This window comes from Amblyomma maculatum, unplaced genomic scaffold (genome assembly GCF_055883805.1).
Source record: "Amblyomma maculatum isolate TAMU_Amacu unplaced genomic scaffold, ASM5588380v1 scaffold_15, whole genome shotgun sequence".
NCBI lineage: Eukaryota > Metazoa > Arthropoda > Arachnida > Ixodida > Ixodidae > Amblyomma > Amblyomma maculatum.
The window spans coordinates 1,060,982-1,086,566 of record NW_028146740.1 but is presented as its reverse complement, the minus strand read 5'-3'; the positions used below and the strand labels follow the sequence as shown (position 1 = coordinate 1,086,566).

General features: G+C 45.2%; 1 protein-coding gene across 7 annotated transcripts in view; it reads left to right on the top strand.

The window, feature by feature from the left end:
* Positions 1 to 25,585, top strand: part of LOC146171902 (isoaspartyl peptidase/L-asparaginase) — a 290,995-nt gene that overhangs the window by 191,692 nt on the left and 73,718 nt on the right. For all 7 annotated transcript variants that reach the window (XM_084586141.1, XM_084586140.1, XM_084586146.1 and 4 more), the window contains one exon: positions 8,334 to 8,476. In XM_084586141.1, the coding sequence (XP_084442267.1) occupies positions 8,334 to 8,476 (143 nt within the window). The remainder of the gene's footprint in view (positions 1 to 8,333; positions 8,477 to 25,585) is intronic.

Sequence of the window (25,585 nt, the reverse complement as noted above, 5' to 3'; positions counted from 1 at the left end):
ACACTAACAAAAGGCAAAAAAAGGGTAGCACGCCCTCCAAACCCTCCCTCCTTCTCCCCCACCCATCCTCTCCCAACCTTCTCCAATGTTCCAAGGAGTGAGGAGGGGTGCGTCATCAAGAGGGGTTGTCCGCAGTGGGAGAAGAAGAAAGGGATTCTAAAAGCGCGGGGACTTGAAGGCGGGGGAGATAACGCATTTACAATACTGCATGGGAATAGTGACCTGGGTTTCGACACTTTCTTATTCGTGCACCCCCCATGTGAACTGCAGGCCTTTTCAGCTGCATTGTTAAAAAACACAATCAGAAGAATGAAAAATACTAGCAGTAAAATTGTAGAAATTGTAGAAATTGTATAAAGATAAAATTATGGTGAAGAAAGCTTCTGTAAACAGAGCACAAATAGAATAATTCACAAGGAAGTTAGCAACTGAAATTTTAGAAACAAAATGATGCAATTCTTTTACTAAAGATATGTAACGTCTTAAGAAACGTGTTTAAAACAACACAAAAGAATAACAATCATATGCTGTTCCACAGTCTAGTAAAAAAGGTCAATGACCCTAAAGAAAGGGCAAGTGGCTCTTCTTGTACCATGCTCCAGTTATTAGCCCCGAAAATATGCAGAAGCATATTCTTCCTTAAACAGAATTTCTTTATCTCCTGAAATATCTTCCTAGTGGTACTTTGCGATCTATAGAGAACAGGATATATATCATGTAACCAGAAAAGTTTCAAACTCAAGCTGGTGCCAAAAAATGAAAAATAAAGAACTCTCTTGCTACCCATCCTACAACAGCGGTGGCATGCTTCCTTGAAACCTGGCCAGTTAAAAAGTAATGGGTGAGATACCATTTACTTTCCTGTCTGCCTTTTTATCAATTTTCTTAGCGCCTTTTTTTTCTTTTTCTTTTTTAACCCTGTAACTGGGTTGGAAGTACTTCGTCGAAAAGTAGACATAAGCCAGACGGGCGAGCAGCGTGTGAATACGACACAATACGTTATTTATACTAACAAGCTTCTCGGTCACAGACTGCCTGCGGGAGCGAAAATTCCCGAGGACCTCGCTAGAGAACGAGTTTATGGTATCCGATAGCGTAGACATAGATACACACGCGAAAGAGGCGACGCAGAGCGCAGGCTTTTCGAAGGCATCACTGATCACGCTCGCACCCTCGAGGAAAGCAAATGCATACTTGCACGACGCAGACAGTCGGCGTAGCGACATAACACATAAACGCAAGACATCTGCGTACTGAAATAAACACCGAGCAATGCAAGCGGCACCATCAATCATGAAAGAATTGTTTTACTAGTTCTGTGAAATGCACTGTTAATTTAAATGCACTATCGCGCACAAGGCAAATCTAATCAAAAAACATTTTTTTTTAAATAATCGTGATGACCCTTCTCGCCACGAATAGCTTCATATTATCCTCGGAAACGAAAAAAAATACAAACTGTAGACCGAAGAAAAAAAAAAAAAAAAAAAGGTTTTACAGCTGAGCGCTATCAAACAGCGGCAACAAGCGCGACGACCGGAGGCTCGCACGATGAGCGCGGCGCCTTTTCATTCACGCTGAATAGTGGCGAAATTGTTGAAGTCCTTACCTGTAGCAATATGTACACACACTGCAGTCCCAACGTGCTTCCGTCTCTCAGCAGCATCGGCGACAAACGTCGCTTTTCTCCACGGTAGATTTCATAAACACGTTCGTCAGCTAATCACGATTTTTTGAGGATCTTCAGCGACGCCGGCGCAACTCCGGTCTGATAGTCCCTGGTACACTTGGATTATGTCAGAATGCAGCGTGAACCGTGATAAATGCGACCACTTTTCACAAAACACTACAAATTTCGTCACAAGCAAGGAACAGCAATACATTTTCAAGGGACGAGTTACGCGGTACCCTACATATTTCCACTATCTTGCGCAGTGTGGATGGATGGATGGAGCGAATATAGGAGCGTCCCCTTTGAAACGGGGTGGTAGCAGTAGCTATCATGCTCATTTTTCTCCCTATATCTTAATTATTGATTTAGAATGGTTAACTAAACCATCATTCTATTTATTAAATTTTTTTCCTACATTACTAACATTATGTCACTTCCCTGCTTTTAAGCCACCAATCTTCCAGTCGTTTTTTGCTAGTTTCCACCGCCGGTTTATTCACCCGGCCACTGTTATCTCTAAACCCCAGAGCTTCAGGAACAGTGATTGTGCCTGCACCAACTTCCGGATGGATACCATTACATTCAAATATAATATGGTCACTTGTTTCACTGGAGTTTCCACATACAGCACATGCGTCATCTCCATTGTTAAATTTCTTTTTGTAGCTGCGTGTTCTAAGGCACCCTGATCTAGCTTCAAAAAGTAGGGCACTGCCTCTTGAGTTATCAAAGAAATCTTCCTTCCCGATCTGCATTTTCCACTTTCGGTATAATTCCCCACTCTATTTCTTTTTCATCGAATTTATCCAATTTTTACCTTCTGTGTTTTTCACCTATTGCTTAATGCTCTTTATTTCTCCGTCCTTGTTACTAGCATACTTACTAGTTAGTTTCCTAGTTCTTTTCCTCCATTATGAGTCAACGCTTTTTAGGTACAGGTATTTAAATACTTTAGCTGCCCATCTGTTACTGTCCAATTTCCTCAGGCGTTCCTCATATAATATTTTACTCTGAGCTTCCCGTACTTCGAAAGATGCCCAGCCTATATCTCCCTGTACCGCCTCATTTATAGTTTTGCCGTGGGCACCTAGTGCTAATCGTCCAATGCATCTCTGATTTATTTCTAATGTCGGCTGTACCTTTGATTTTAGGCACAAAACCGCATTTCCTAAAGTACGTCCGGGCACCATAATTCCTTTCCAAATACCCCTCAAAACCTCATACCTATTGTATCCCCACAATGCCTTATGCTTCATTATCCCGGCATTCCTTCGCCCTTTGGCCTTAAGTGATTGCTCATGCTTTCCAATGTATGCCAATCCTTCGTTTACCCATACCCCCAAATATTTATATTCTGCTACTCTGAGTATTTCAAGGCCTTGTATTTTAAGACCCTGATCAGTTGAGCCGTTGAAAATCATCAGACCCGACTTAACTGCGCTGAAACTGAAGCCTAGAGAGTCCCCTTCGTCTCCGCAATACTTAACTAGAGTTTGCAATTCTTCCGGACTCTCAGCTAGCAGCACAATATCGTCTGCATACATCAAACCGGGGAGGCGCTGCTCTACCGCCTTTCCACCTAATCTATATGACAGGTTAAAACCTAGGTTACTGTCTTGTATCCTCCGTTCCAGGTTTATCATATAAAGCATGAACAGCACTGGTGATAGAGGACAGCCTTGTCTTAATCCTTTGCATACTTTGACATCCTCCGTACTTCTTATCCCTTCCCACGTAATTTCTACTTTGTTATCCCGGTATATTTCCTGTAGGAACTCTATTATCTCATAACCGATACCTTCTTATTTTAATATGTTCCACAGGAGTTCCCTGCTTACATTGTCGTACGCCCCGTTTATGTCCAGGAAGGCCAAATACAAAGGTCTATTTTCCACTCTAGATATTTCGATGCATTGGGTAAGCACGAACAGGCTATCATCTAAGCGCCTACCATTTCTAAAGCCGTTTTGAAGTTCTCCGAGTATCTTGTTACTTTCAACCCATGCTTGCACCTTTAACTTCACTGCCTGCATGGCTAACCTGTACATAACCGATGTTATGGTAATCGGCCTGTAGGATTTTATGTGCATCCTTTCTCCTTTCCCTTTATAAATCAAATTCATTTTACTATGCCGCCAGCTGTCCGGAATTTGCTTATTCGTTATGACTGTTTCCAGAGCTTTTAACAACGTTTCCTTACTTTTTGGACCGAGTTCATTAATCAGCTTGATCGGAATTCCATCTATTCCTGTAGATGTGTTTTTAGGAATATTTTTTTCTGCCTTTTTCCAGTTTAGATTGGTCAGTTCTAAGCTGCTTTGTATTCTGCTACCTTGTGTTGCTTCCTGATTTGCGGAGATTACCCTATCGTCGCTCTTAAATGACTCGGCTATAACTGATGTAATGTAGTTCACTGCGTTGTCTTTCTTTGAACAATTTTCCTTGTTATCTTGAATCCGATCTTGCTTTCTTTGATTCTTCTTCCCTAGCCAGCTTATATGGTTCCAGAATTTTCTTGCTCCGCCTCTAGAGGCATCGTGTATATCAGCCATCCAGCGATCGGTGGACTGTCTTATTTTACTTTGGACGAGGGCCTGCACTTGAAGTTTCTTTTGTCGATATGATTCCCATTTTTGGTCGATTTCCTCCTGAGAAACCTGTGCTTTCTTTGCCATTCGGTGTTCCCTTGAAGCAGCCCGTCGTTGTTCAATAGCTTCCCTGATTTCCTTATTCCACCAGCTCCGTGGCTTCCTCTTTCCATTCCAGCGGTTTGCTACTTTAACCTCCTGAATTTTCCTCCTTATGAGTAGTTCTACCTGTTCATAACCCCAGTCTTCCATGGGGCTTTTCTCTATTGCTTCCTCTATGTCTGCTGCTATCTGCGCTATTTGATCGTTGTTTAATTTTGCATTTACGTTTTGTCTGAGTTCCATTTCTCTTTTCATCAAGGGCTCCATCTGCAGACTAATACGTTTATGATCACTTCCCAGACTACACTCCCCTTCTTCGTCTATTTCCATTTTTGTGACCTTGCTATAAATTTCCTGCGACATTAGACAATAGTCAATGGTCGTCTGCCTGTTGCGGAGTTCCCACGTGATTTGGCGTTCACATTTTGTTTCTCTATTTACTATAGCTAGATCGTGTCGCTCGCAGAAATTTAGCATTAGCTTCCCGTTACAATCCATGTATCCATCCAGATCGTCGATGTGGCCGTTCATGTCCCCCAGCAGAATAATATTGGCCCCGTTTCCAAACTGGCTTATATCGTCACTGAGACATTCAACAAGATACCTGTTTTCTTGCCTGCATTGATGTCCTGTTCCTAAATAAACTACCCCTAGCCATGTCCTTATGCCGGCAATTGTTCCTGAAACCCAGATATGCTCTTTACAAGATGATTTAATTCTTTGCCAATTTGTTCCCTGGTGTATCAACATACCTACCCCTCCACCCTTTTTTTCCGTTCTCGTTCTGTTGCACCCTTCCCAGACGTAGCCTTCTATAAACGGCGGATCTTCTAGATCCCTGAGATGAGCCTCGCAAAACGCGTACACACCTATTTTGTCATCCTTCAACTGCTGATCTATCTCTAGCCATTTCGCTCTTTTTCTACCTCCTTGCATGTTTATGTAGCTGATCCTTGTGTTAAATTTCTTTTTTGTACTTTTATTTCTCGACCTACTCTTTGCCATTTTTGGGGGCTCAGCCTCCATTATTACACTTTCTTCTGCTTCACTTCTAACTACCTCTGTGCACGGAGTCCTCGCGGACCCCCTAAAAAAGCTACAGCCCTGCCTGCCAAGCGCCAGCCGATCTCTGCTCCGACCCTTCTGTTAAAGTGAATGCCATCTCGCTGAAAGGCCCTACCAAAACCTGATTTATGTACCTCCCTGTTTACCTCAACCACTTCGAAACGCTTCTCCAGGCTTAACTTTCTTATGTCCTGATTAACTGTCACCACGTCCTTTTCTATCTTTCCGTTCAATCTTAGCACCTCTGGTACTGTGCATACAACTATCTGCGTCTGCTGTGCTATCTCACTGATCTCGTCAACTCCCTTAGCTAAACTTTCCACCACTCCTGCAGCGTCACCATTTAGGACATCGTTTAGCCCCGCGGCTACTATTACCATACTGCGCTCTGCGGAATTCTTCAACAGCCTATTTTTACTCTCTTTTAGCACTGCCCTCATTGTTCTCCCTGGGAAGGCTCCAACCAACACTCTCTTATCACCCCTTACACGTTCCAGGATATCTCGCTTGCACCTGTTCATGTTAGAATCTCCGGCGATAAGCACCTGGGCCTTCTCTCTCTCTCTCCCAACTGTTGGCTCCTGCTTTCGGTTATCTGTGTCCTTATCTCTGGGATTTTCATTCTTCCTTACTTCTTCCTTACTTTCCGGCGTCTTAGCTGCTTCTAAATAACTCTGACGGTTCGGATCCGCCTGACCTACTTTGCTTATGCCTTCCATGCCAGTGCTGGCCCCAGCCACGTGGCCCGCATTGGAATGTTCGTCCTTGTTGGTTCCAAGGACAAAGTCGGCCCCTTTTTTTTCAATTTGAGTAAGCTGTCCAAGCAGTTTCTGATTTTCGGTCCTTAGCAAACATACTTCATTTTCTAAATCCTCCACACGAGACACTACACTGCCCCTTTCTTGATCAAGTCTATCTAGACGCGCATTCAGTACGCAACACCGACACAAAAGGTTGTTGCCTTCCGCTTCACCTACAGAGTCAAAACGCGTTTCCTTGAGATTAACCTGCGCCTCACACTTAGTACACTTTACCTTCTTTTGATTGCACATCTAAAGCGCTCTTCGAGTGAGCTATAATTATTACGAATTCTCAGAATATACAAATTGCCAAAAGAAGACACAAGAAACGACTAGCAAACACGCGTTAAAAACCAATTCTGCGAATGCCAATAGCCTAGAAAGAAAAATATTTATCTAAACAAGATAGCTAAACAATGAACGCCAAGAAAACCTAGCTGCCGGCACGATAAACCAGGCCGCTAGGACCAAGAGCTAAAATCTGTTCGTTAGGCTGCACCTAACCTAACTAGCTGAAAACGAAATAAAGTTAATAAAAGAAAGAACTCATCTATTTGACGCTTCGGAAGCTCCTGCTGTCACCAGTCCATCCGTTTCCGTTAGCCACGTGCAATCGAAGTGTGGCCAGACTTCTCAGTGCCCCCTGTCGTTCATTAGAGTTGCGAATAGCGGCAGCGACGGCGCGCGCCGAAATGAGGGGAAGTTGTGGCGCCACCTGGCGCGGCGCGCCATCCCTACTGAGGAATCACGTGATATTTGCGCGGACACGCGCTGCCGTAGGAGGCGGCGGGATGAACAGGTTGCCAAGTAATAAAGCCGGTCGTGAACAACACCATGCACTTTTATGTTCAGTCTGCGATTGTATTGCTCCAGTTCTGTGTGGTCACAAGGGATTTTCCAGTTTTTATGCTTTCTACTCTTTTCTTAACCGCAGTCATATCATTCTTTTGTTTCTCAAGACTTTCTAGCACAGTGTCATACTGGTTGGAAACTTGTTTAATTGAACTTTCAATACCATCAACTTTCGCAACGAGTTCACTGAGTGCGTCAACCTTTGCAACGAGGGGAAGAAGCAAAGAAAATTTGTCATTCAGGTCCTTTAGCAGGCTTTCAACATTTGCATTCTCAGCTGTTGAAGGAGCACCCCCCTTTTCTTTATTCTGACTCACAAGTTGCGCATTTCCAGGTTGACCTAAATGAGTCACCCTGTTACGAAAGCTCGATGGAGACACACCGGAGCATTTTCCAAGGTGATAAGAATAGTTACAAGCAGAGCATACTAAAATCATTTCATCATCAGCCACATCCTCATGGCAGCAGACCAAACACTGCGACATGTTCTCAAAATGAGGGTTCTCTGAAGAAACAGCAGGAAATATATATATATAAAAAAAAAACAAAAAACAAAACAACGGCAGCGGCAGCAACAGTGGTTACCCAAACGACATTTTAAAAAGATATACTAAACCACCAACCTGCAAGAATATTGCGTAGTAGTTAGAGCAGATCACCGGAGCAGGTCACCACGTGCTGCCTGCCACCGCTGCTGTGTGCAAATGTCAGCGCAGCCGGTGGATCCCGCCTTTTAAGCACGGCCAGGGCACTTCGATGTTCCGGAAGTCGACAGTCGTGTAGCCAATTGAGTAGTCCTTATCAGGGGAATGATGGGAAAATCACGTTGATCCAGATCGGCAGAGACGAGAGCAAGGTAGGCATTTTCTGCAAGAATATTGCGTAGTAGTTAGAGCAGATCACCGGAGCAGGTCACCGCGTGCTGCCTGCCACCGCTGCCATGTGCAAATCAAATGAGTCTTAGGGAAATAAAAACTTGAGTGCATGTCCCCTCGTGTAAATGAAGCTTTTCTCTCTGTCCACTGAGAATTGAAACATGCTGTGCCCCAAGACCAAGTTAAGGTACAGCTTAAACATTCTCCTAATTTTTCTGTCGGGGTAAGAAGGCGGACTTGTGTGAACCAGCCAACCTCCAGATAAAAGCAGCCTGTCCTAGCACAGGTGTCACATCAGCAGCGTGGTGTTTTCAGAAATCAGGTGTGCGCCTGATAGCATATACTTACAGTGGGAGCAGTCTCAGCGTGGTTGGTGCAGGCTATGGCTCCTCGCTGACCGAGCAGAGCACAGTGGAAATGGATGCCCTCATCATGGAGGGCACCCACATGAAGGCCGGTGCCGTGGGGGCCGTGCGCACCGTCCGCCACCCAGTCACCCTGGCACGCAAGGTCATGGAGCAGGTGAGCACTCATTTTTAGGAACACCCAGGAATGTCATGCGGGAACCTCATAGCTACTCTGGACCAGCTGCTGTGGCTCGGTTGTTAGCGCGTGTCATCTCCTCGTCTCCCGTTTTTGCTGTTACCTCCGGATGGAAAGCCAACAAGGACACTCGGTAACGAATCTTGGCTGCTTTTCAGTGCGCCCATATGCTGTGCAATGTCAGTGCATGTTAAAGAACCTCAGGTGGTTGAAATTTCCAGAGCTTTTCACTGTGGCATTCCTCGTAGCCTTAATCGCTTTGGGACATTGAACCCCGTAAACCAAATTAAGCCATAGCTCTGCCATGTTACTGAAGAAGAGGGATGAACCTAGTTTGTGCCTATAAGTCGGTGAGAGAAAGGGATAGGATGGGTATGCAGATGTGATAAGGACATTATGAGATAGTAATAAGGACATTATGAGATAGTAATAAGGAGGTGATAGAGAAATAGTGCAGCGAAACCTGTCTGTCTGACATATAAATAAAAATAAATAATAAAAACACTTATCTAAAGCAGCCATATTACATTTCGGAAAGACTAGACAACACGAAAAAGATTAAGAGTTATCAATGCCGCATTAATGTATTTAAGTATTCGTTTTTCCCTAACACAATTCTGGACTGGAATAAGCTTCCGAATGATGTAGTTTGTGCACCTGACTTCCAAAGTGCTGTTGAAATGATGTTGTGATATATTTCTTCCAGATCTCGTGCATTTGCCAGCACTGTGTTGATGTATGCTATGTATCACTTATACTACTTGTGAATTCGTTTAGTGTTCTATTAGTGTGTTGTGTTACCTTGCTAACAAGTTTCCCGATATCTTCTTTGCATGTGTTATTGTATGTAGTTGTATCCCCCCTACAATAATGCCTCATGGGCACTGTAGGTACTTGCAATAAATAAACAAATTAAGACATGATCCTATCAGAATTGGTGGTGCTTTAAAGGGTCAATGGGCCAACAAGACTTGGTTATAGTACTAGTTTGAAAAATAGCCAAGCAGCCGTTAATGTGGTCAGCTGCGTGCATTCAAAGCTTACTTTTGCAGAGCATAACATTTCATTTTTTTACTCTGACAGCCATTAAATGCCCACTCCCGCTTCATTGTGGCCGGAGTAGCAGGGGAAAATTTGAATGTGACTAGAGTTCTTGTAATTGTGCACTTAAGTGGATGTCGGGCTCAAATTTTTTGCCTCAGGTCATGAACTCAAAATCCTTCCACAGCTGCTACCAAATCTCGCATTACACAGCATTACTTCTAATACCTCAAGCGCAACGACGACGGCACACTGAAATAGAGGCACAGGACAAGTGGACAAACAGCTGCTCATGTAGCCATTAGAGAGAAAAAAAAGGGAACAAAAGGTGGTGAACACTTGTGCGATCACAAATAAAGCAAAGGAAGGGACATGGTGGGTTCAAGTTTCTAAAACATACCTAAAAACTTGTACTCTTTTCTACATATCATGATCGAGGGGGTGCTAATGCAGGCACTCGCACTTTTGCAATTTTGTGTGCCTCTATCAATTCGCTTGTGATTTCGTCTTTACTTTTGCAGACAATTCTTGTTTCTTGAAGCCTGGCTTCACAACTCTTCTTTTCGTCTTTCTCGTATTCCTTACAGTGGAGTGTCAAATTTGAGTTCTTTAGCGATAGTTCATGCTCTTTTAAACATTCAACATGCACCGGTCCGTTTGCCCGATGTAAACCTTTCCACAAGTCAGTGGCACAACCCACACAGCACGCTCCAGAAAAGGGTTAGCACGCTTAGTTTCACACACTTTCTTGATATTACTTCCAGAATTGATCATTGTGGGGGCAGAAAAGACTACAGAAACTCTGTACTTGACAGCCACATGCTTCAGATTGTGGGCAACTTTGCGGGAGTAGGGAATTACCACTGGCTTAACTTTCTTCACTGATGCTTTGTCTTCGTCTTTGTTTCTTTTTTCCTTCTTGTTTCACCTTTTCAGCAATGCCTTGGTGACAGAGCTTAAAGCCGAGGAAGATAAACCAGCCATTTGAAGCTTGCAAATCTGGCTATCGAAGCTTTCCTGCGCTTTGACTGCATGATTTTTTGAGGGAAGATTCCAGGCACATCGTGGCGGTGGTGTGCTTAATTCTTTCCCTACCGTGGGCAAAATGGCAGTTTTCTGTAGGTGTCAGTAGATTTTTTTTTCTGTAAAAATTATCATGTCTAAAATTTTATACAAAAAAATTATACATGAAATTTATACATGAAAAAAAAAAAAAACTAAATAGATTCGCTTTTTAGGCATAGAACTTCGAATATGAAGTTGTGGGTTGTCACACACAATATAATTTCTCAAAAACTAGACTTTAGAAAAAAATTGAAAAAAACTTGACGAAATGCACTTGTAAATAAAACGACAAAAATTTTAAAAATTTTCCGAGATATACAAAATGCAGAGCATTATATTGGCCATTCCTTGTGAAAAAATAGAAGTTCAGTATTGAATAGTGTTTTTGATGCATAATGAGCCGCTGCAGAGCGCTATGCCGAAACGGATGCCAAGTTCCCTTCTTGGGCAGAACGGCACTCCCTGTTTTGTGAGAGGCAAGATGTCGTGCCCAAATGATGTTGACACCCTGGGAATAAGATAAATGACAGCACAAACAAAACATCCAGAGTGGTCCCAGACGCATGCAAAAAAAGGCCAACAAAGTGTAGCCACCGATGTTCCAAGCTGATTTTCATTGTCATTGGGGTCGGAACGGAATTCTGGTGATAAGGCAGCATCTTCAGAGTCGCTGCTACTTGAGTCTTCGGTAAAATCGGTTGTAGACAGTGCGGAATCGTCAAATTTGCGACGTTTCGAAGCGCACGTCGTCGATGCGGATGCCGCCATTCTCGCATGTGACTCCAATGTATACTCACTGTGCTGTTTGAGGTTCTTTTTGTAACGACTGGGAGATCATAGCCGTATTAGCGACGGAGCACTACCGTCATTCTTTAGTTCCCTTCCACGTGTGGTGTGACCATACCAGCTGACCCAGGAGGTGACGTCAACAGAAGAGCGGCAACGCAGCTATATAAGCAAGAGCTCCACCGGCCGACACTTCAGTGAACTTGGTGGTACCGGACGAACAGGGATGCTCACCCATTTCTTCGTTGTGCAGATCGCACTGTATTCGGTGGGATTTAACGATGGACTCAGTGCGCATGCTTGCTGAGATGCAGGCACTTTGAATCACCTGGACCGCTCGACTGATAGCCGTATCAGCGACGAAACACTACCGCCATTCTTCAATTCCCTTCCACGTGTGGTGTGACCATACCAGTTGACCCCGGAGGTGACGTCAACAGAAGAGCGGCAGCGCGGCTATATAAGCAAGAGCTCCACCGGCTGACACTTCAGTATGTCTTGGTGGTACCGGACGAACAGGGATGCTCACCCATTTCTTCTTCGTTGTGCAGGTTGGTGATAATTACACAGTATATTCTGTTCGTGATGACTCAGGCGCTTTGATGGTGCTACCAAGTCCACGGTTTCTTGTTTCTGCATTGGTTGATTGCTTTGATGTAATTAGATTGTTGCTACTAACATCTGGGGTCATTGAACTAAACCCTGGACCGAGTTCTGACTCAGACTCGGAGTCTAGCTCTAACACTGAAATGCCTAAAAAAATTCTTAAAGAGCAGATGAAAACCAACAAAGTTTTGAAACAGCTAACAACGAACCTGAAGCAAGTAGAATCAACAGTCAGTGGTATTCAAGACAGGATTACGGTAATAGAGACGGAAGTGAGCCAATTGAAGCATTGTGAAGTGAAACTAGCAGAATGCGATGCAGCTTGAACGAATACCAACAAACATTTGCTAGACCTGGCAGCCAAGATGGATGACCTGGAAAACAGGAGCCGATGCAATAACCTCCTGATATACGGAGTAAAGGAAGAGCCGGAGGAAGATGCAAAAGCACTTGAGGATAAAGTCAAGCAAGACATTTTTAAAGACGTTCTTTAAATAGAAGTAGCCTCAATGGAAAGAATACATCAAATCGGAAACCCCAACAGTGAATGCTCCTGTCCGATCATGTTGCGACTTTTCGATTTTTTTGAAAAATCTAAAATAATGTCTAATTGTTTTAAATTGAAAGGAACAGATGTATGGAACAGATGTATGGAACAGATGTATGGAACAGATGTATGGAACAGATGTATGGAACAGATGTATCTATAAGTGAGGACTTTTCAAAGAGAGTAAGAGACATACGATGAAACCTTTGGCGTTCTGCAGCAGAAGAAAAGGCAAGTGGAGCAAAATTGTCTCTTGCGTTCGACAAACTGAAAGTAGACGGAAAGGTATATGTGTGGCATTCACAACAAAATTGCAGAATGGAGGCATCTCGCTCAAGGGCTTCTGCGCTTGATAAAACGAAAGTGCGACAGAAAAAAATGACACGGTGACCATAAAGTTTTTAGAGTTGTATCACTAAATGCGTGAAGTATAGTTAACAAACTCAGTCTACTTGAAGGCATAAACCAGCCATATATCCTGGTCATTACTGAAACTTGGTTGCATGCAGAAGTGCAAAACTCGAAAATAATCCCGTCATCATACAAGCTTATCCGCAAAGACCGAGGCACAAGAGGTGCAGGAGTGGCGATAGCAATTAAAGATAATATTAAACTTTCCCGCATGGATGACATTGATGGTCATGAAAGTGTATGGTGTAATATTGAATATGAGGGCAAACGCGTACTCCTTGGAGGCGTGTACCGACCACCCAACGCTCCTCCCGAATATTTCAAAGTGATGCACGACTACCACATGCAACATACAAATTCCAGATCCAAAATTGGTCAGACATGTCACACGATAACAATGAAGTGAAAAGTGCTGAAATATTGCTACTAAGCACTTTTAGTTTTTCTTTAAACCAGTTAGTTGCTTCTGATACCCGAACCTTCGGGTCGTGCTCTTCTCTACTCGACCTTATGCTTGTTAGCAATTCACTTGACAACTGCTCAGTAAATGTAACTGAAGGAATTTCAGACCATAAGATGTTAATCCTGGAATGTCCATTGCATGTTTCGAATAAGACTGTCAAACCATCTATCACTTTTATTAAAGATTACGAGCGGGCTGATGACACTTCTGGTTTAGCTCATCTGGAATCCTGTTACCCAGCATTTGAGGCACTGAATGACGTATGTGCAATGTGGTCCTATTTTAAAGAAAGTGTTCACTTCTGCGAAAAACAGTACATTCCTGTGAGAAGAAAACGCGTCAACCGAGAATATCCGTGGATAACACGAGACATTATCCATCTGAAAAGAAAGATTAAGCGTCGTTGCAAGCGCTGCCTATCAGGCGTTCTTGTACGCCTTGTCAGTACGCTCAAAGGTAAAATTCGAGCCGCGAGAACACGCTTCTTCTCGGAGACGCTACCGTCCTTTATGAAACATGACCCGCGAAAGTTTTGGCGCTATTTAGCAAGTGAGCAATCGACAATTTGTGAAATAAAAACTTCGAGTGGAATCATAACTAACCCTGACGCTATTGCTACAACATTTAACTCGTTCTTTCAGTCTGTTTTCTTGCGCTCGGTTTCAGGTGCTTCCCTTGACTCATACCCCATCACTCATCCCATGTCTGAAATGAACGTTAGTGAAGATGGCATTTTGTGCCTGCTGTGAAAACCAGACGTAAAGAAATCTTCAGGGCCTGATGACATCTCAAATAATTTCCTTAATAGATATGCTTTCTGGGTTTTCAAATACTCAAGAATATTCAGCCTGTCGTTGCGAACACTAACAATCCCGGATGATTGGCGTAGGGCTAAAATAATTCTAGTTCATAAGGGTGGTCCCAAACATGAAGTAAATAATTACAGACCGGTTTCACTAACCAGCTCTTCTTGTAAAATACTTGAACATATTGTTACGGAGCACAGTATCGAGATGACGACGACGCGCTGGTGTGGTCTTGTGAAGAAGACGACGCTCAGGCTAAGCTGGGTTCGTTCTGGTGACGAGTGCTTCTGACAGTCAACTAGCGGTTACCGCTGTGTACATTTTCCTTAACATTTGGTGGAGGAATGCTGGAAGTGCGCCCGTAGCAAACCTATATTCTAGCAAACCTGGATCTCCGTAGTGGCCACCAGATTGGTACCATCACTGTGCCATCCGACGCGACATCATCTTCAGCGGCACCACCAGCTTCCACCGTCATCATGACGCAGCCTCGCGACCCGGGCACCTTCTGCAGCACCGACCATGTCGACGTAAAAGACTGGATCGGTATGTATGAGCGCGTCAGCAAGCACAATCAATGGGAAGCGACCCTCATGCACGCCAGCATCATCTTCTATCTGGCAAGTACGGCGCGCATCTAGTTTGAGACTCATGAAGACGATATCACATCCTGGGATATGTGCGAGAAGCTTCGCGATCTATTCGGCAAGCCGATCGGACGCAAGCTCGGCGCACAAAAAGACCTCGCATCCCATGCCCAGTCTTCGACAGAATTATATTTGTCTTATATTCAAGATATTCTAGCCTTATGCTGAAAGGTGGACAGCGCCATGTCCGAGTCAGACAATGTGGGCCATATATTAAAGGGAATTGCAAACGATGTCTATAATCTGCTGCTTTGCAAAGACTGTCCGACGGTCGACTCAGTCATCCAAGTTTGCCGGCAGTTTGAGCAAGCAAAACACCGTCGCATTACTCCCCGCTTCGACCGCTTGCCAAACACAGCTGCTACGTCTTCGTGCGAAGATAGTCCAACACTGCAGCAGCCATCTCATTCAACTAACTTGACCAGGATTGTTCGCCGAGAGATAGAAGCTATAGCACTCGTTGCGTTCGCTCCTCAGCCGGCAGATGCTACTACAGCCTTAATACAATTTGTCGTTCGCCAGGAGTTCACAAATGTGGGCCTCAACGCGAACGTGGGCTTCAACTCTGGCCAGTCTTCCACACAGCCCTCATTCCAACCTAACGCACAGCCATCTGTCCAGCCCACCATTCCGGTGGTAGCAGCTGCGGCTCCGACTGCGCCCACACCGACGTGATACCTCTACCGCTACCGCAACCCGGACGAATGGCGAACCTCGGATGACCGACCCATCTGCTTCAACTGTTCACGTGTCGGCCACATTTCTCGTCATTGCCGCAGCCGTTGGATTCCGCCACCTCGACCCTGCTACTTTCCTGATCGCAGCGCCGAATATGGTCCACACCCAAACCATTTCCGTGATACGCGCTCTCGTGATTTTAACTCGCCAGCCCTGCGCATGTCCAGCCGCTCACCGTCGCCTCAGATCCGGAGGTCCCGCTCGCCCCTACCTCGCCGTGCATAACCTCCCTACTTCTCTGGCTCTCTTCCGGAAAACTAACCAATGCAGCTCCCGGAGGTGATGCTGCATTGACGACCCGGCCCGAAAATCCTCTGCGGACCCTCACTAATCGCCACAACCTTCTAGACATCTGTGTAGATCGTGCCCCTGTTACTGCCCTCATTGACACTGGTGCCCAAATTTCAGTCGTCAGCTCATCTTTTTGCCGCCGTCTCAAAAAGGTTGTCACTCCCGCCGCTTCATCCGCCGTTCGTGTCGCCGATGGAAGCGTCGCTGCCGTCGTGGGACTGTGCACTGCGCACGTGAGTATTTCCGGTCGCACTACCCCTGTCCTCTTCACTGTTATCGACCGCTGCCCTCACAACGTGATCCTCGGCATCGACTTTTTAACGGCCCATTCTGCCCTGATTGATTGCTCAACTGGCCTTCTTCGCTTAGACCTGCCCTACTGCTCCGAAAATACCGATGTCAAGCCCCGCCTCCGATCCGCCGAATTTGTTCGTCTACCGCCCGAAGCTGCTATTTATGTTCCACTGGCCCCGTTCCCCTCAGTTCCTGACGGCACATACGCCACTTGCCCAATTGCCGATGTTGTTCTCCGTCGCAACATCATACTCCCTCATACCGTAGTGACTGTCACTGCTAACCGCACCTATCTTCCCGTCCTTAACTTCAGCTGCTCAACCCAAGTTTTAGTCCATGGCATCGCGCTTGCTGATCTGTTTCCTTTGGCGGACTGCGAAGTTGCTGCTCTAACGCCTCAGCATCTGTCGGAGCAGCATATATCAGCTTCTTCCCATTCGAACCTCTTTTCAAGCATGATATCTGCGGATCTGCCAGATGACCAAGCCAGAGCTCTCTCCGACCTTTTACACAGATATATTTGATTTCGGGGACTGACCATTGGGCCAAACATCTGTTGCGACCCATCGAATCAATACGGGTGATGCCAGCCCCATCCACAGACGGCCTTATCGTGTCTCCGATACAGAGCGGCATGCTATACAGAAAGAAGTTGACAAGATGCTGGCGCAAAACATTATTGAGCCTTCCTGCACTCCCTGCGCGTCCCCTGTCGTATTGGTCAAAAAAGAAAGACCAAAGTTGGAGATTTTGTGCCGACTAGTTCAAGTTCAAGTTCAGTCGTTCAGTCGTGTCCGACTCTTCGTGACCCTATGGACCATGTCACGCCACGCTTTCCGGTCTCTCACTATCTTCCTAACATCACATAACTTCATCTGCAGTGCCTCGAGGATGCCATCTAACCATCGCGTTCGCTGCCTACCCCTTCTCCGGCGACCCTCAACCTTTCCCAACATCAAATCTTTCTCCAGCGACTCCTCTCTTCTCATCAGATGACCAAAGTAGCTGAGCTTTAACTTTAGAATTTGACCCTCCAATGAGCAGTCAGGGTTTATGGTCGACAATATCGACTGATTTGATCTCCTGGCAGTCCAAGGAACTCTCAAGAGTCTTCGCTAGCACCACAATTCAAACGCATCAATTCTTCGGCGATCAGCCTTTTTCACAGTCCAACTCTCACATCCATACATCACAACTGGAAAGACCATAGCACGAGTTATACGGATCTTGGTTGGCAGACTAATGTCTCTGCTCTTTACTAGGCGGTCAAGGCTAACCATTGCTCTCTTTCCCAGAAGCAGGCGTCTCCTAATTCCATGGCTGCAGTCTCCTTCCGAGTCAATCTTGGAGCCCAAGAAGAGAAAATCTGTCACATCTTCCACTTCTTGTCCATTGATGCTTCAGAACTTGATAGGGCAAGACGCCGTGATCTTTGTCTTTTTAATGTTCAGTTTAAGCCCAAACTTCTCACTCTCTTCTTGTACGCGCATCAGAAGTCTCTTGAGTTCCACTTCACTTTCTGCCATTAAAGTGGTATCATCCGCATATCTAAGGTTGTTGATACGTTTTCCAGCAATCTTCACTCCAGCTGAAGACTGGTCCAGATCGGCCTTCCTCATGGTGCACTCTGCATATAGGTTAAATAGGCAGGGCGACAGTATGCAGCCTTGCCTTGTGTCGACTATCGCCACCTTAATCAAATAGCAAAGAAAGATGTTTACCCTCTTCCGCGAATTGACGACGCGCTTGACTGCTTGCATGGTGCCAGCTATTTTTCTTCCGTCGACATGCGTTCAGGCTACTGGCAAATTGCTGTCGACAAACGGGATCGCGAGAAAACCACATTTGTTACCCCCGATAGACTCTATCAATTCAAGGTAATGCCATTTGGACTCTGTAATGCTCCTGCGACATTCGAGCGCATGATGGATTCGCTCCTCCATGGCTTCAAGTGGACAACATGTTTATGCTGCTTAGATGACGTCGTCGTTTTCTCTTCCACATTCGCAACCCACCTTGATCGACTTTCTACAGTCCTGGCCTTTTTTCGCCGCGCCGGTCTTCAACTGAATGCCAAAAAATGCAGCTTCGGTCGGTGCCAAATCAAAGTCCTGGGTCATTTGGTTGATGCAAATGGTGTGCAGCCCGACCCTGACAAAGTTCGAGCCGTGCGCGAGTTCCCTACTTCCGCCGCTTCATTCGGAACTTCGCAGACATCGCTCGTCCGCTTACCTCTCTTCTGAAAAAAAAAACGTACCATTCACATGGGGTTGTGACCAAGCCTATGCCTTCACGACGCTTATTTCCGCCCTCACTACACCACCTGTTCTGGCGCACTTCGATCCTTCTGCACCTACCGAACTGCGCACCGACGCTAGTGGCCATGGTATTGGTGCTATCCTTGCCCAGTCCCAGCATGGATCCTCCCGCGTCGTTTCTTATGCCAGCCGCCTGCTTTCGTCCTCTGAGTGGAATTATTCAATTACAGAACGGGGATGCCTTGCACTTGTTTGGGCGCTAACCAAATTCCGCCCTTATTTGTTTGGGCGGTCCTTCTGTGTAGTGACAGACCACTATGCTTTGTGTTGGCTGTCCTCACTTAAGGACCCCACTGGCCATTTAGGTTGCTGGGCTTTGCAAATACAAGAGTACGAATTTACTGTGGTATACAAGTCGGGCCACCTACACCAAGACGCTGACTGCTTGTCCTGCCATCCCGTAGATCCTCCCGATTTGTCCGACCATACTGCTGACGACTACATTTTGTCCATCTCGGACTTTATAAATATCGCCTCTTAACAGCGTCGTGATCCTGCCCTGCAACCAATTATAGACCAGCTGCACAACAACCCTGGTTCTTCCAACAGCATGTTTGTGCTCCATAACGAGACATTATACAGACGCAATATGCATCCAGATGGCACGGACCTTTTACTGGTTGTTCCGGCTCATCTGCGCTCTAGTGTCCTTGCCCAACTTCACGACGTTCCTACAGCAGGACACTTGGGAGTATCACGCACGTACGACCGTGTGCGACGCCGATTTTTCTGGCTTGGTCTCTACCGCTCTGTCCGTCGCTACGTCGCCGCTTGTGAGCTATGTCAGCGCCGCAAGACACCCTCGCTTCAACCTAGCGGGCCCCTGCAACCAATCTCAGTGCCGACTGAGCCATTTTCTCATGTCGGCCTCGATCTTCTTGGGCCTTTTCCGACGTCGACTTCTGGAAATAAATGGATTGCTGTGGCGACTGATTATACTACCTGATATGCTGTAACCAGGGCCATCCCCACCAGCTGCGCGTTCGATGTTGCCGACTTTCTTTTGCATGACGTAATCTTGATTCATGGCGTCAACTGCTCACAGATTGTGGCCGCTGTTTCCTTTCTAAAGTAGTTTATGACCTCCGCTCATGTGCTACTCGTCACCATCTCACCACGGCCTACCATCCGCAAACGAATGGTCTTACTGAGCGCCTGAATCGCACATGCTATCTATGTATGTGTCCGATCACCATCGTGACTGGGACATCTCTTTACCTTTCGTCACGTTCGCCTATAACTCCTCACGCCATGATACCACCGTGTACTCTCCCTTTTATCTACTTTTCGGCCGCGATCCTTTACTCCCCTTCGACACCTTGCTGCCTCTTGACGACTCGTCCTGTAGTTACGCTTCGGATGTCATCGCCCGTGCTGATGCCGCCCGCCACATTGCTCGAGACCGGCATGGCGCGTCTCAGTGCTCACAAAAGCGTCGTTATGACCTACATCACTGAGACGTCCACTACCCTCCTGGTTACCTCTTGCTTCTTTGGCTTCCGGCCCGCCATGTGGGGATGTGTGAGAAACTTCTGCCTCGTTACGTGGGTCCTTACCGCGTCCTGCGGCAAGTCACCAATGTGACCTATGAGATCGCCCCTCTACAGCCCAAGATTACTTCCACAACCACTTATCCAGAAATCGTGCACGTCGCCCATCTGAAAACATACCATTCAAGTTCTCCTGTGTAGGCAGCACCGGGACGGTGCTTCTCCCGCGCGGGGAGTACTGTTACGGAGCACAGTATCGAGATGATGACGACGCGCTGGTGTGGTGTTGTGAAGAAGACGACAGTCAGGCTAAGCTGGGTTCGTTATGGTGGCGAGTGCTTCTGACAGTCAACTAGTGGTTACCGCTGTGTACATTTTCCTTAACAATATTATTTATAAAGCACTTATTAATCACCTAGAAGTTAATAACCTTCTCTACAGTCGACAACTTGGCTTTAGATCACGATTGCCAACAACCACACAGCTAGCAGAGATAACGCACAATATTGCAAATGCCCTTCATGCACGGGGCCAGTTAGACGCTATTTTTTCAGACCTCTCTAAGGCATTTGACTTAGTTCCTCACCAAGACTTACTCACGAAACTGCGGGCTATAGGTATCGAAAACAACATCATTACATGTATTGACTGCTTTTTGAAAAACCATATACAGTGTGTCAAACTGAAAAATTCTGAGTCTGATTAACTTGGATGTCTACTCAGGAGTACCACAGGGAGTACCACTCAGGAGTCCTCGCCTCCTTATTGTTTTTAATTTTTATCAATGATATTCATTCATGCATTCACTCTGGGGTACAAATTAGACTCTTTGCTGATGACTGCATAGTATATAAGGTAATAGATTCTATAGAAGATCGAATTAAACTAAATGAATCTTCATCAGCTATCCAGTCTTGGTGTACCAGATGGGGAATGAGACTCAATGCCACTAAAACAAAAAGCATAATTTTTAGCAACAAGAAAAAGCCACTGGATTTTTCATACATTATAGCCAATGTCCCAATCGAGAAAACTAATTATATAAAATACCTAAGAGTGACACTATCAACCAATCTAAGCTGGGAACAGCACATTAAAAACATATGTCGTAAGGCCCAAGGAAAGCTGTATTTCCTCAGAAGAAGGTTACACAACGCTCCTCCTAATGTAAAACTTAATGCATATAAAACGCTCGTCAGACCAACCTTAGAATATGCTGACATTATTTGGAGTCCACACCAGCAATATTTGATAGGCAAACTAGAACGCATTCAAAACTTAGCAGTACGCTTTGTATACTCAAACTTTTCCAGACATTCCAGCGTATCTAACCTACTTCGCAAAGCAGATCTTCACAGCTTGGCACAGCGTAGAACAACATCAAGACTAAAATTTCCGTTACTTACTTTATCACAGTACTTGAAATATATCAAGAGAAACATACCTCCTGGAACCATTTTGTCACTCTTCGAGAACTAACCATGTGAAAGCACTTCATCAACCCATAAGCCATATTAATGCTGATAAATATTCTTTGTTTCCAACGGCTATATCTAACTGGAATGAACTGCCCTCAGCTGCTGTAAACTGCAACTCAGTTGAATCATTCATTGATCATGTCAATAGCATTGGTTTATCAGTAATGCCACCGCGATAAAACTATGATGCTGACTTTCATTTTGTATCTTTTGTAACTATACTTGTTTCCGTGCTGAACCCGCTATTTTCTTTTCCCTGAATTGGCATCATTACCACCACGATGCCACTGTGATGATGAATTTTTATTTTGTATTATATATGTACCCGACTTGTTAACCTGTATTGTCTCCTTTGTATCCACTCCTGCACGGCACGAGAAGAGCCAGCAGTATTTGTAAATAAATAAATAAAAATAAGAATCTTCATTCTTGTGAAATTCCCTCTCTTTCCAGAGGTCACCCTTTCAACATAACAGTTATCCAGGTCTATGCACCAACCACTACTGCTGAAGAAGCTGACGTTGAGAGATTTTATGCTGACCTGCAATGCCTTTTAGACCGCACTCCATCATCAGATGTCCTTTTTCTCATAGGAGACTGGAATGCTAAGGTGGGGAGTGAAAAAATATCCGGAATTACGGGGAAGTTTGGTCTTGGTGAGCCAAATGAAGCTCGGCAGAGGCTAGTAGAGTTCTGTCAAGAAAACAACCTGACCATAGCGAATACTCATTTTCAACAGCACAAGAGGCGCCTGTACACATGGACTTCTCCAAACGGTCTGTACAGGAATCAGATTGATTATATTCTTTGCCGGCAGAGATGGAGAAGCGCTATACAAGCAGTAAAAACAAGGCCTGGGGCCGATTGTGGCACCGATCATCAGCTTCTTGTTGCCAAATTTAAGCTCCGATGGAGGAAAACGCAGAGAACTAGAAGACCTTTCAGGTATGATCTGGATCAAATTCCATCAGAATATGCTGTGAAAGTGATTAATCGATTTCAAGAATTAGATCTAGAAGACAGAGAGCCTGAAGAGATGTGGACTGATGTTCATAATATAATACAAGAAGTTGCTACTAAGGTAGTTCCAAAGCAGAAGAAATGCAAGAAAGCAAACTGGTGATCTGAAGAGGCTTTGCAAATAGCTGACGAAAGGAGAATGGCAAAAGGTATGGGGGAAAAAGAAAGATACAAGGTTCTCAATGCGGATTTTCAGAAAATAGCAAGGAGAGATAAGAATGCCTTCCTGAACATACAATGCTAAGCAGTTGAGGACAACTGCCAATTAAGGAACACAAGAGCTCTGTATAAGACAATCAAAGATATCAAAGAAAGTTTCTGTGCTAAGCTGAGTGTGATAAAGGCGAAACGAGGCAAGGACCTCACTGAAGCCTCAGAGATAAAGAAGAGGTGGCAGGAATACACAGAAGAACTGTACAAGAAGGACCCGGATGTGCAAACCCAACATAAGACGGTTGTGATTACTGATCTCGAGCCGGGCATCCTGAAGAGTGAAGTTGAATGGGCCTTAGCCAGCCTTGCTAAAAACAAAGCTAGCGGAATTGATGGCATTCCAGCTGAGTTGCTTCAAAACCTCAACCATGACGCTGTTAACATTCTGCATACATTATATCAGAAGATTTGGACAACCCTGAAGTGGCCACAGGATTGGAGGAGGTCAGTTTACATCCCCATTACAAAGAAACGCAGTGCCAAAGATTGTTCCAACTACCGCACGATCGCGCTCTTTTCGCATGCTAGCAAGGTGATGTTGAAAATCTTCCAAGGTAGGCTGCAGCAGTATGTGGATCGGGAGCTTCCGGATGTGCAAGCTGGGTTTCGCAAGGGCAGAAGAACTAGAGAGCAGATTGCCAACCTTCGCTGGATCATGGAAAAAGCAAGAGAGTTCCAGAAACCCACCTACTTCTGCTTTAATGATTATGCAAAAGCGTTTGACTGCGTAGATCACAGTAGATTGTGGCAAGCTCTCCAAGAGATGGGAGTTCCAATTCATCGCATCTCTCTCCTCAGGAACCTGTATGAAGGGCAAGAGGCCACAGTTATACTGGACATGGTCTTACTGATTGGTTTCCGATTGAGAAAGGAGTGAGACAAGGCTGCATACTGTCACCCTGCCTATTTAACCTATATGCAGAGTGCATCATGAGGAAGGCCGGTCTGGACAAGTCTTCAGATGGAGTGAAGATTGCTGGAAAACGTATCAACAACCTTAGATATGTACATGATACCACTTTAATGGCAGAAAGTGAAGTGGAACTCAAGAGACTTCTGATGCACGTACAAGAAAAGAGTGAGAAGTTTAACGCTTAAACTGAACATTAAAAAGACAAAGATCATGGCGTCTTGCCCTATCAAGTCCTGGAGCATCAAGGGACAAGAAGTGGAAGCTGTGACAGATTTTCTCTTCTTGGGCTCCAAGATTACCCCGGAAGGAGACTGCAGCCATGAAATTAGGAGACGCCTGCTTCTGGGAAAGAGAGCCATGGCTAGCCTTGACCGCCTAGTAAAGAGCAGAGACATTAGTCTGCCAACCAAGAACCGTATAACTCGTGCTATGGTCTTTCCAGTTGTGATGTATGGATGCGAGAGTTGGACTGTGAAGAAGGCTGACCGCCGAAGAATCGACGCGTTTGAATTGTGGTGCTGGCGGAGACTCTTGAGAGTTCCTTGGACTGCCAGAAGATCAATTCAGTCGATATTGTCGACCATAAACCCTGACTGCTCATTGGAGGGTCAAATTCTAAAGTTAAGGAGTCACTGGAGAAAGATTTGATGTTGGCAAAGGTTGAGGGTGATAGGAGAAGGGGTAGGCAGCAAACACGATGGTTAGATGGCATCCTCAAGGTACTGCAAATGAAGTTATGTGATGTTAGGAAGATAGTGAGAGACCGGAAAGCGTGGCGTGATATAGTCCACAGGGTCACGAAGAGTCGGACACGACTGAACGACTGAACTGAACTGATAATTAATGACTCACTCTGCCAAAATTTTTGCACCTGTCCATACACTTTCTATTTATACAATATTGCTGACCTAAAAAGTTCTTTTTTAAGATGTTCCAGCCTGAAATGGTTCAGGGAAATTGAACAAAGTATAGCGACATTACGATGTAGTGTGGGTGATATGGCATCTTGCTCTTGCAACAGTTCTTTCACTTGTTTCACTTGAGCTGTATGATAGTGGCACTGCTTCACCGCGAAGCAAGGAATTGGGGAGGAGAGCGTTGGCATGTTACGAGATCAAAAGAATCACTGCTCCACAGCTTGGCATACGTTTCAGAGATATAGTGTACACTCTGTCAAAAGTTCCAAGCGTCTGGTAGTTCCAGCCCCTTGGAACTTTGTAACTTGAAATTCCAACCCCCTTGGAGCGGAGCTCCTTTAGCGTTTAGTGTTTAGACTTACTTAAGTCGCACCCATTCGAGAAGGCCAACTTCTTGCCTTGAGTCGGTTTTGAACACTGTGAAAAGGTAGCTGAGAAGCCACCCCTCCTTTCCACCTCTTCGCCCCTTGCTGTAAACTTTTGACAGAGACTGTACATGAGAAATGCAGGTGTTGGCAAAATTGCCTGCGTTCCGGTTCAGTGAATACTCTTGAGTCCCCTGCACCTGTCCATACACTTTCTATTTATACAATACTGCTGACCTAAAAAGTTCTTTTTTAAGATGTTCCAGCCTGAAATGGTTCAGGGAAATTGAACAAAGTATAGCGACATTACGATGTAGTGTGGGTGATATGGCATCTTGCTCTTGCAACAGTTCTTTCACTTGTTTCACTTGAGCTGTATGATAGTGGCACTGCTTCACCGCGAAGCAAGGAATTGGGGAGGAGAGCGTTGGCATGTTACGAGATCAAAAGAATCACTGCTCCACAGCTTAGCATACGTTTCAGAGATATAGTGTACACTCTGTCAAAAGTTCCAAGCGTCTGGTAGTTCCAGCCCCTTGGAACTTTGTACCTTGAAATTCCAACCCCCTTTGAGCGGAGCTCCTTTAGCGATTAGTGTTTAGACTTACTTAAGTCGCACCCATTCGAGAAGGCCAACTTCTTGCCTTGAGTCGGTTTTGAACACTGTGAATGTGAATGT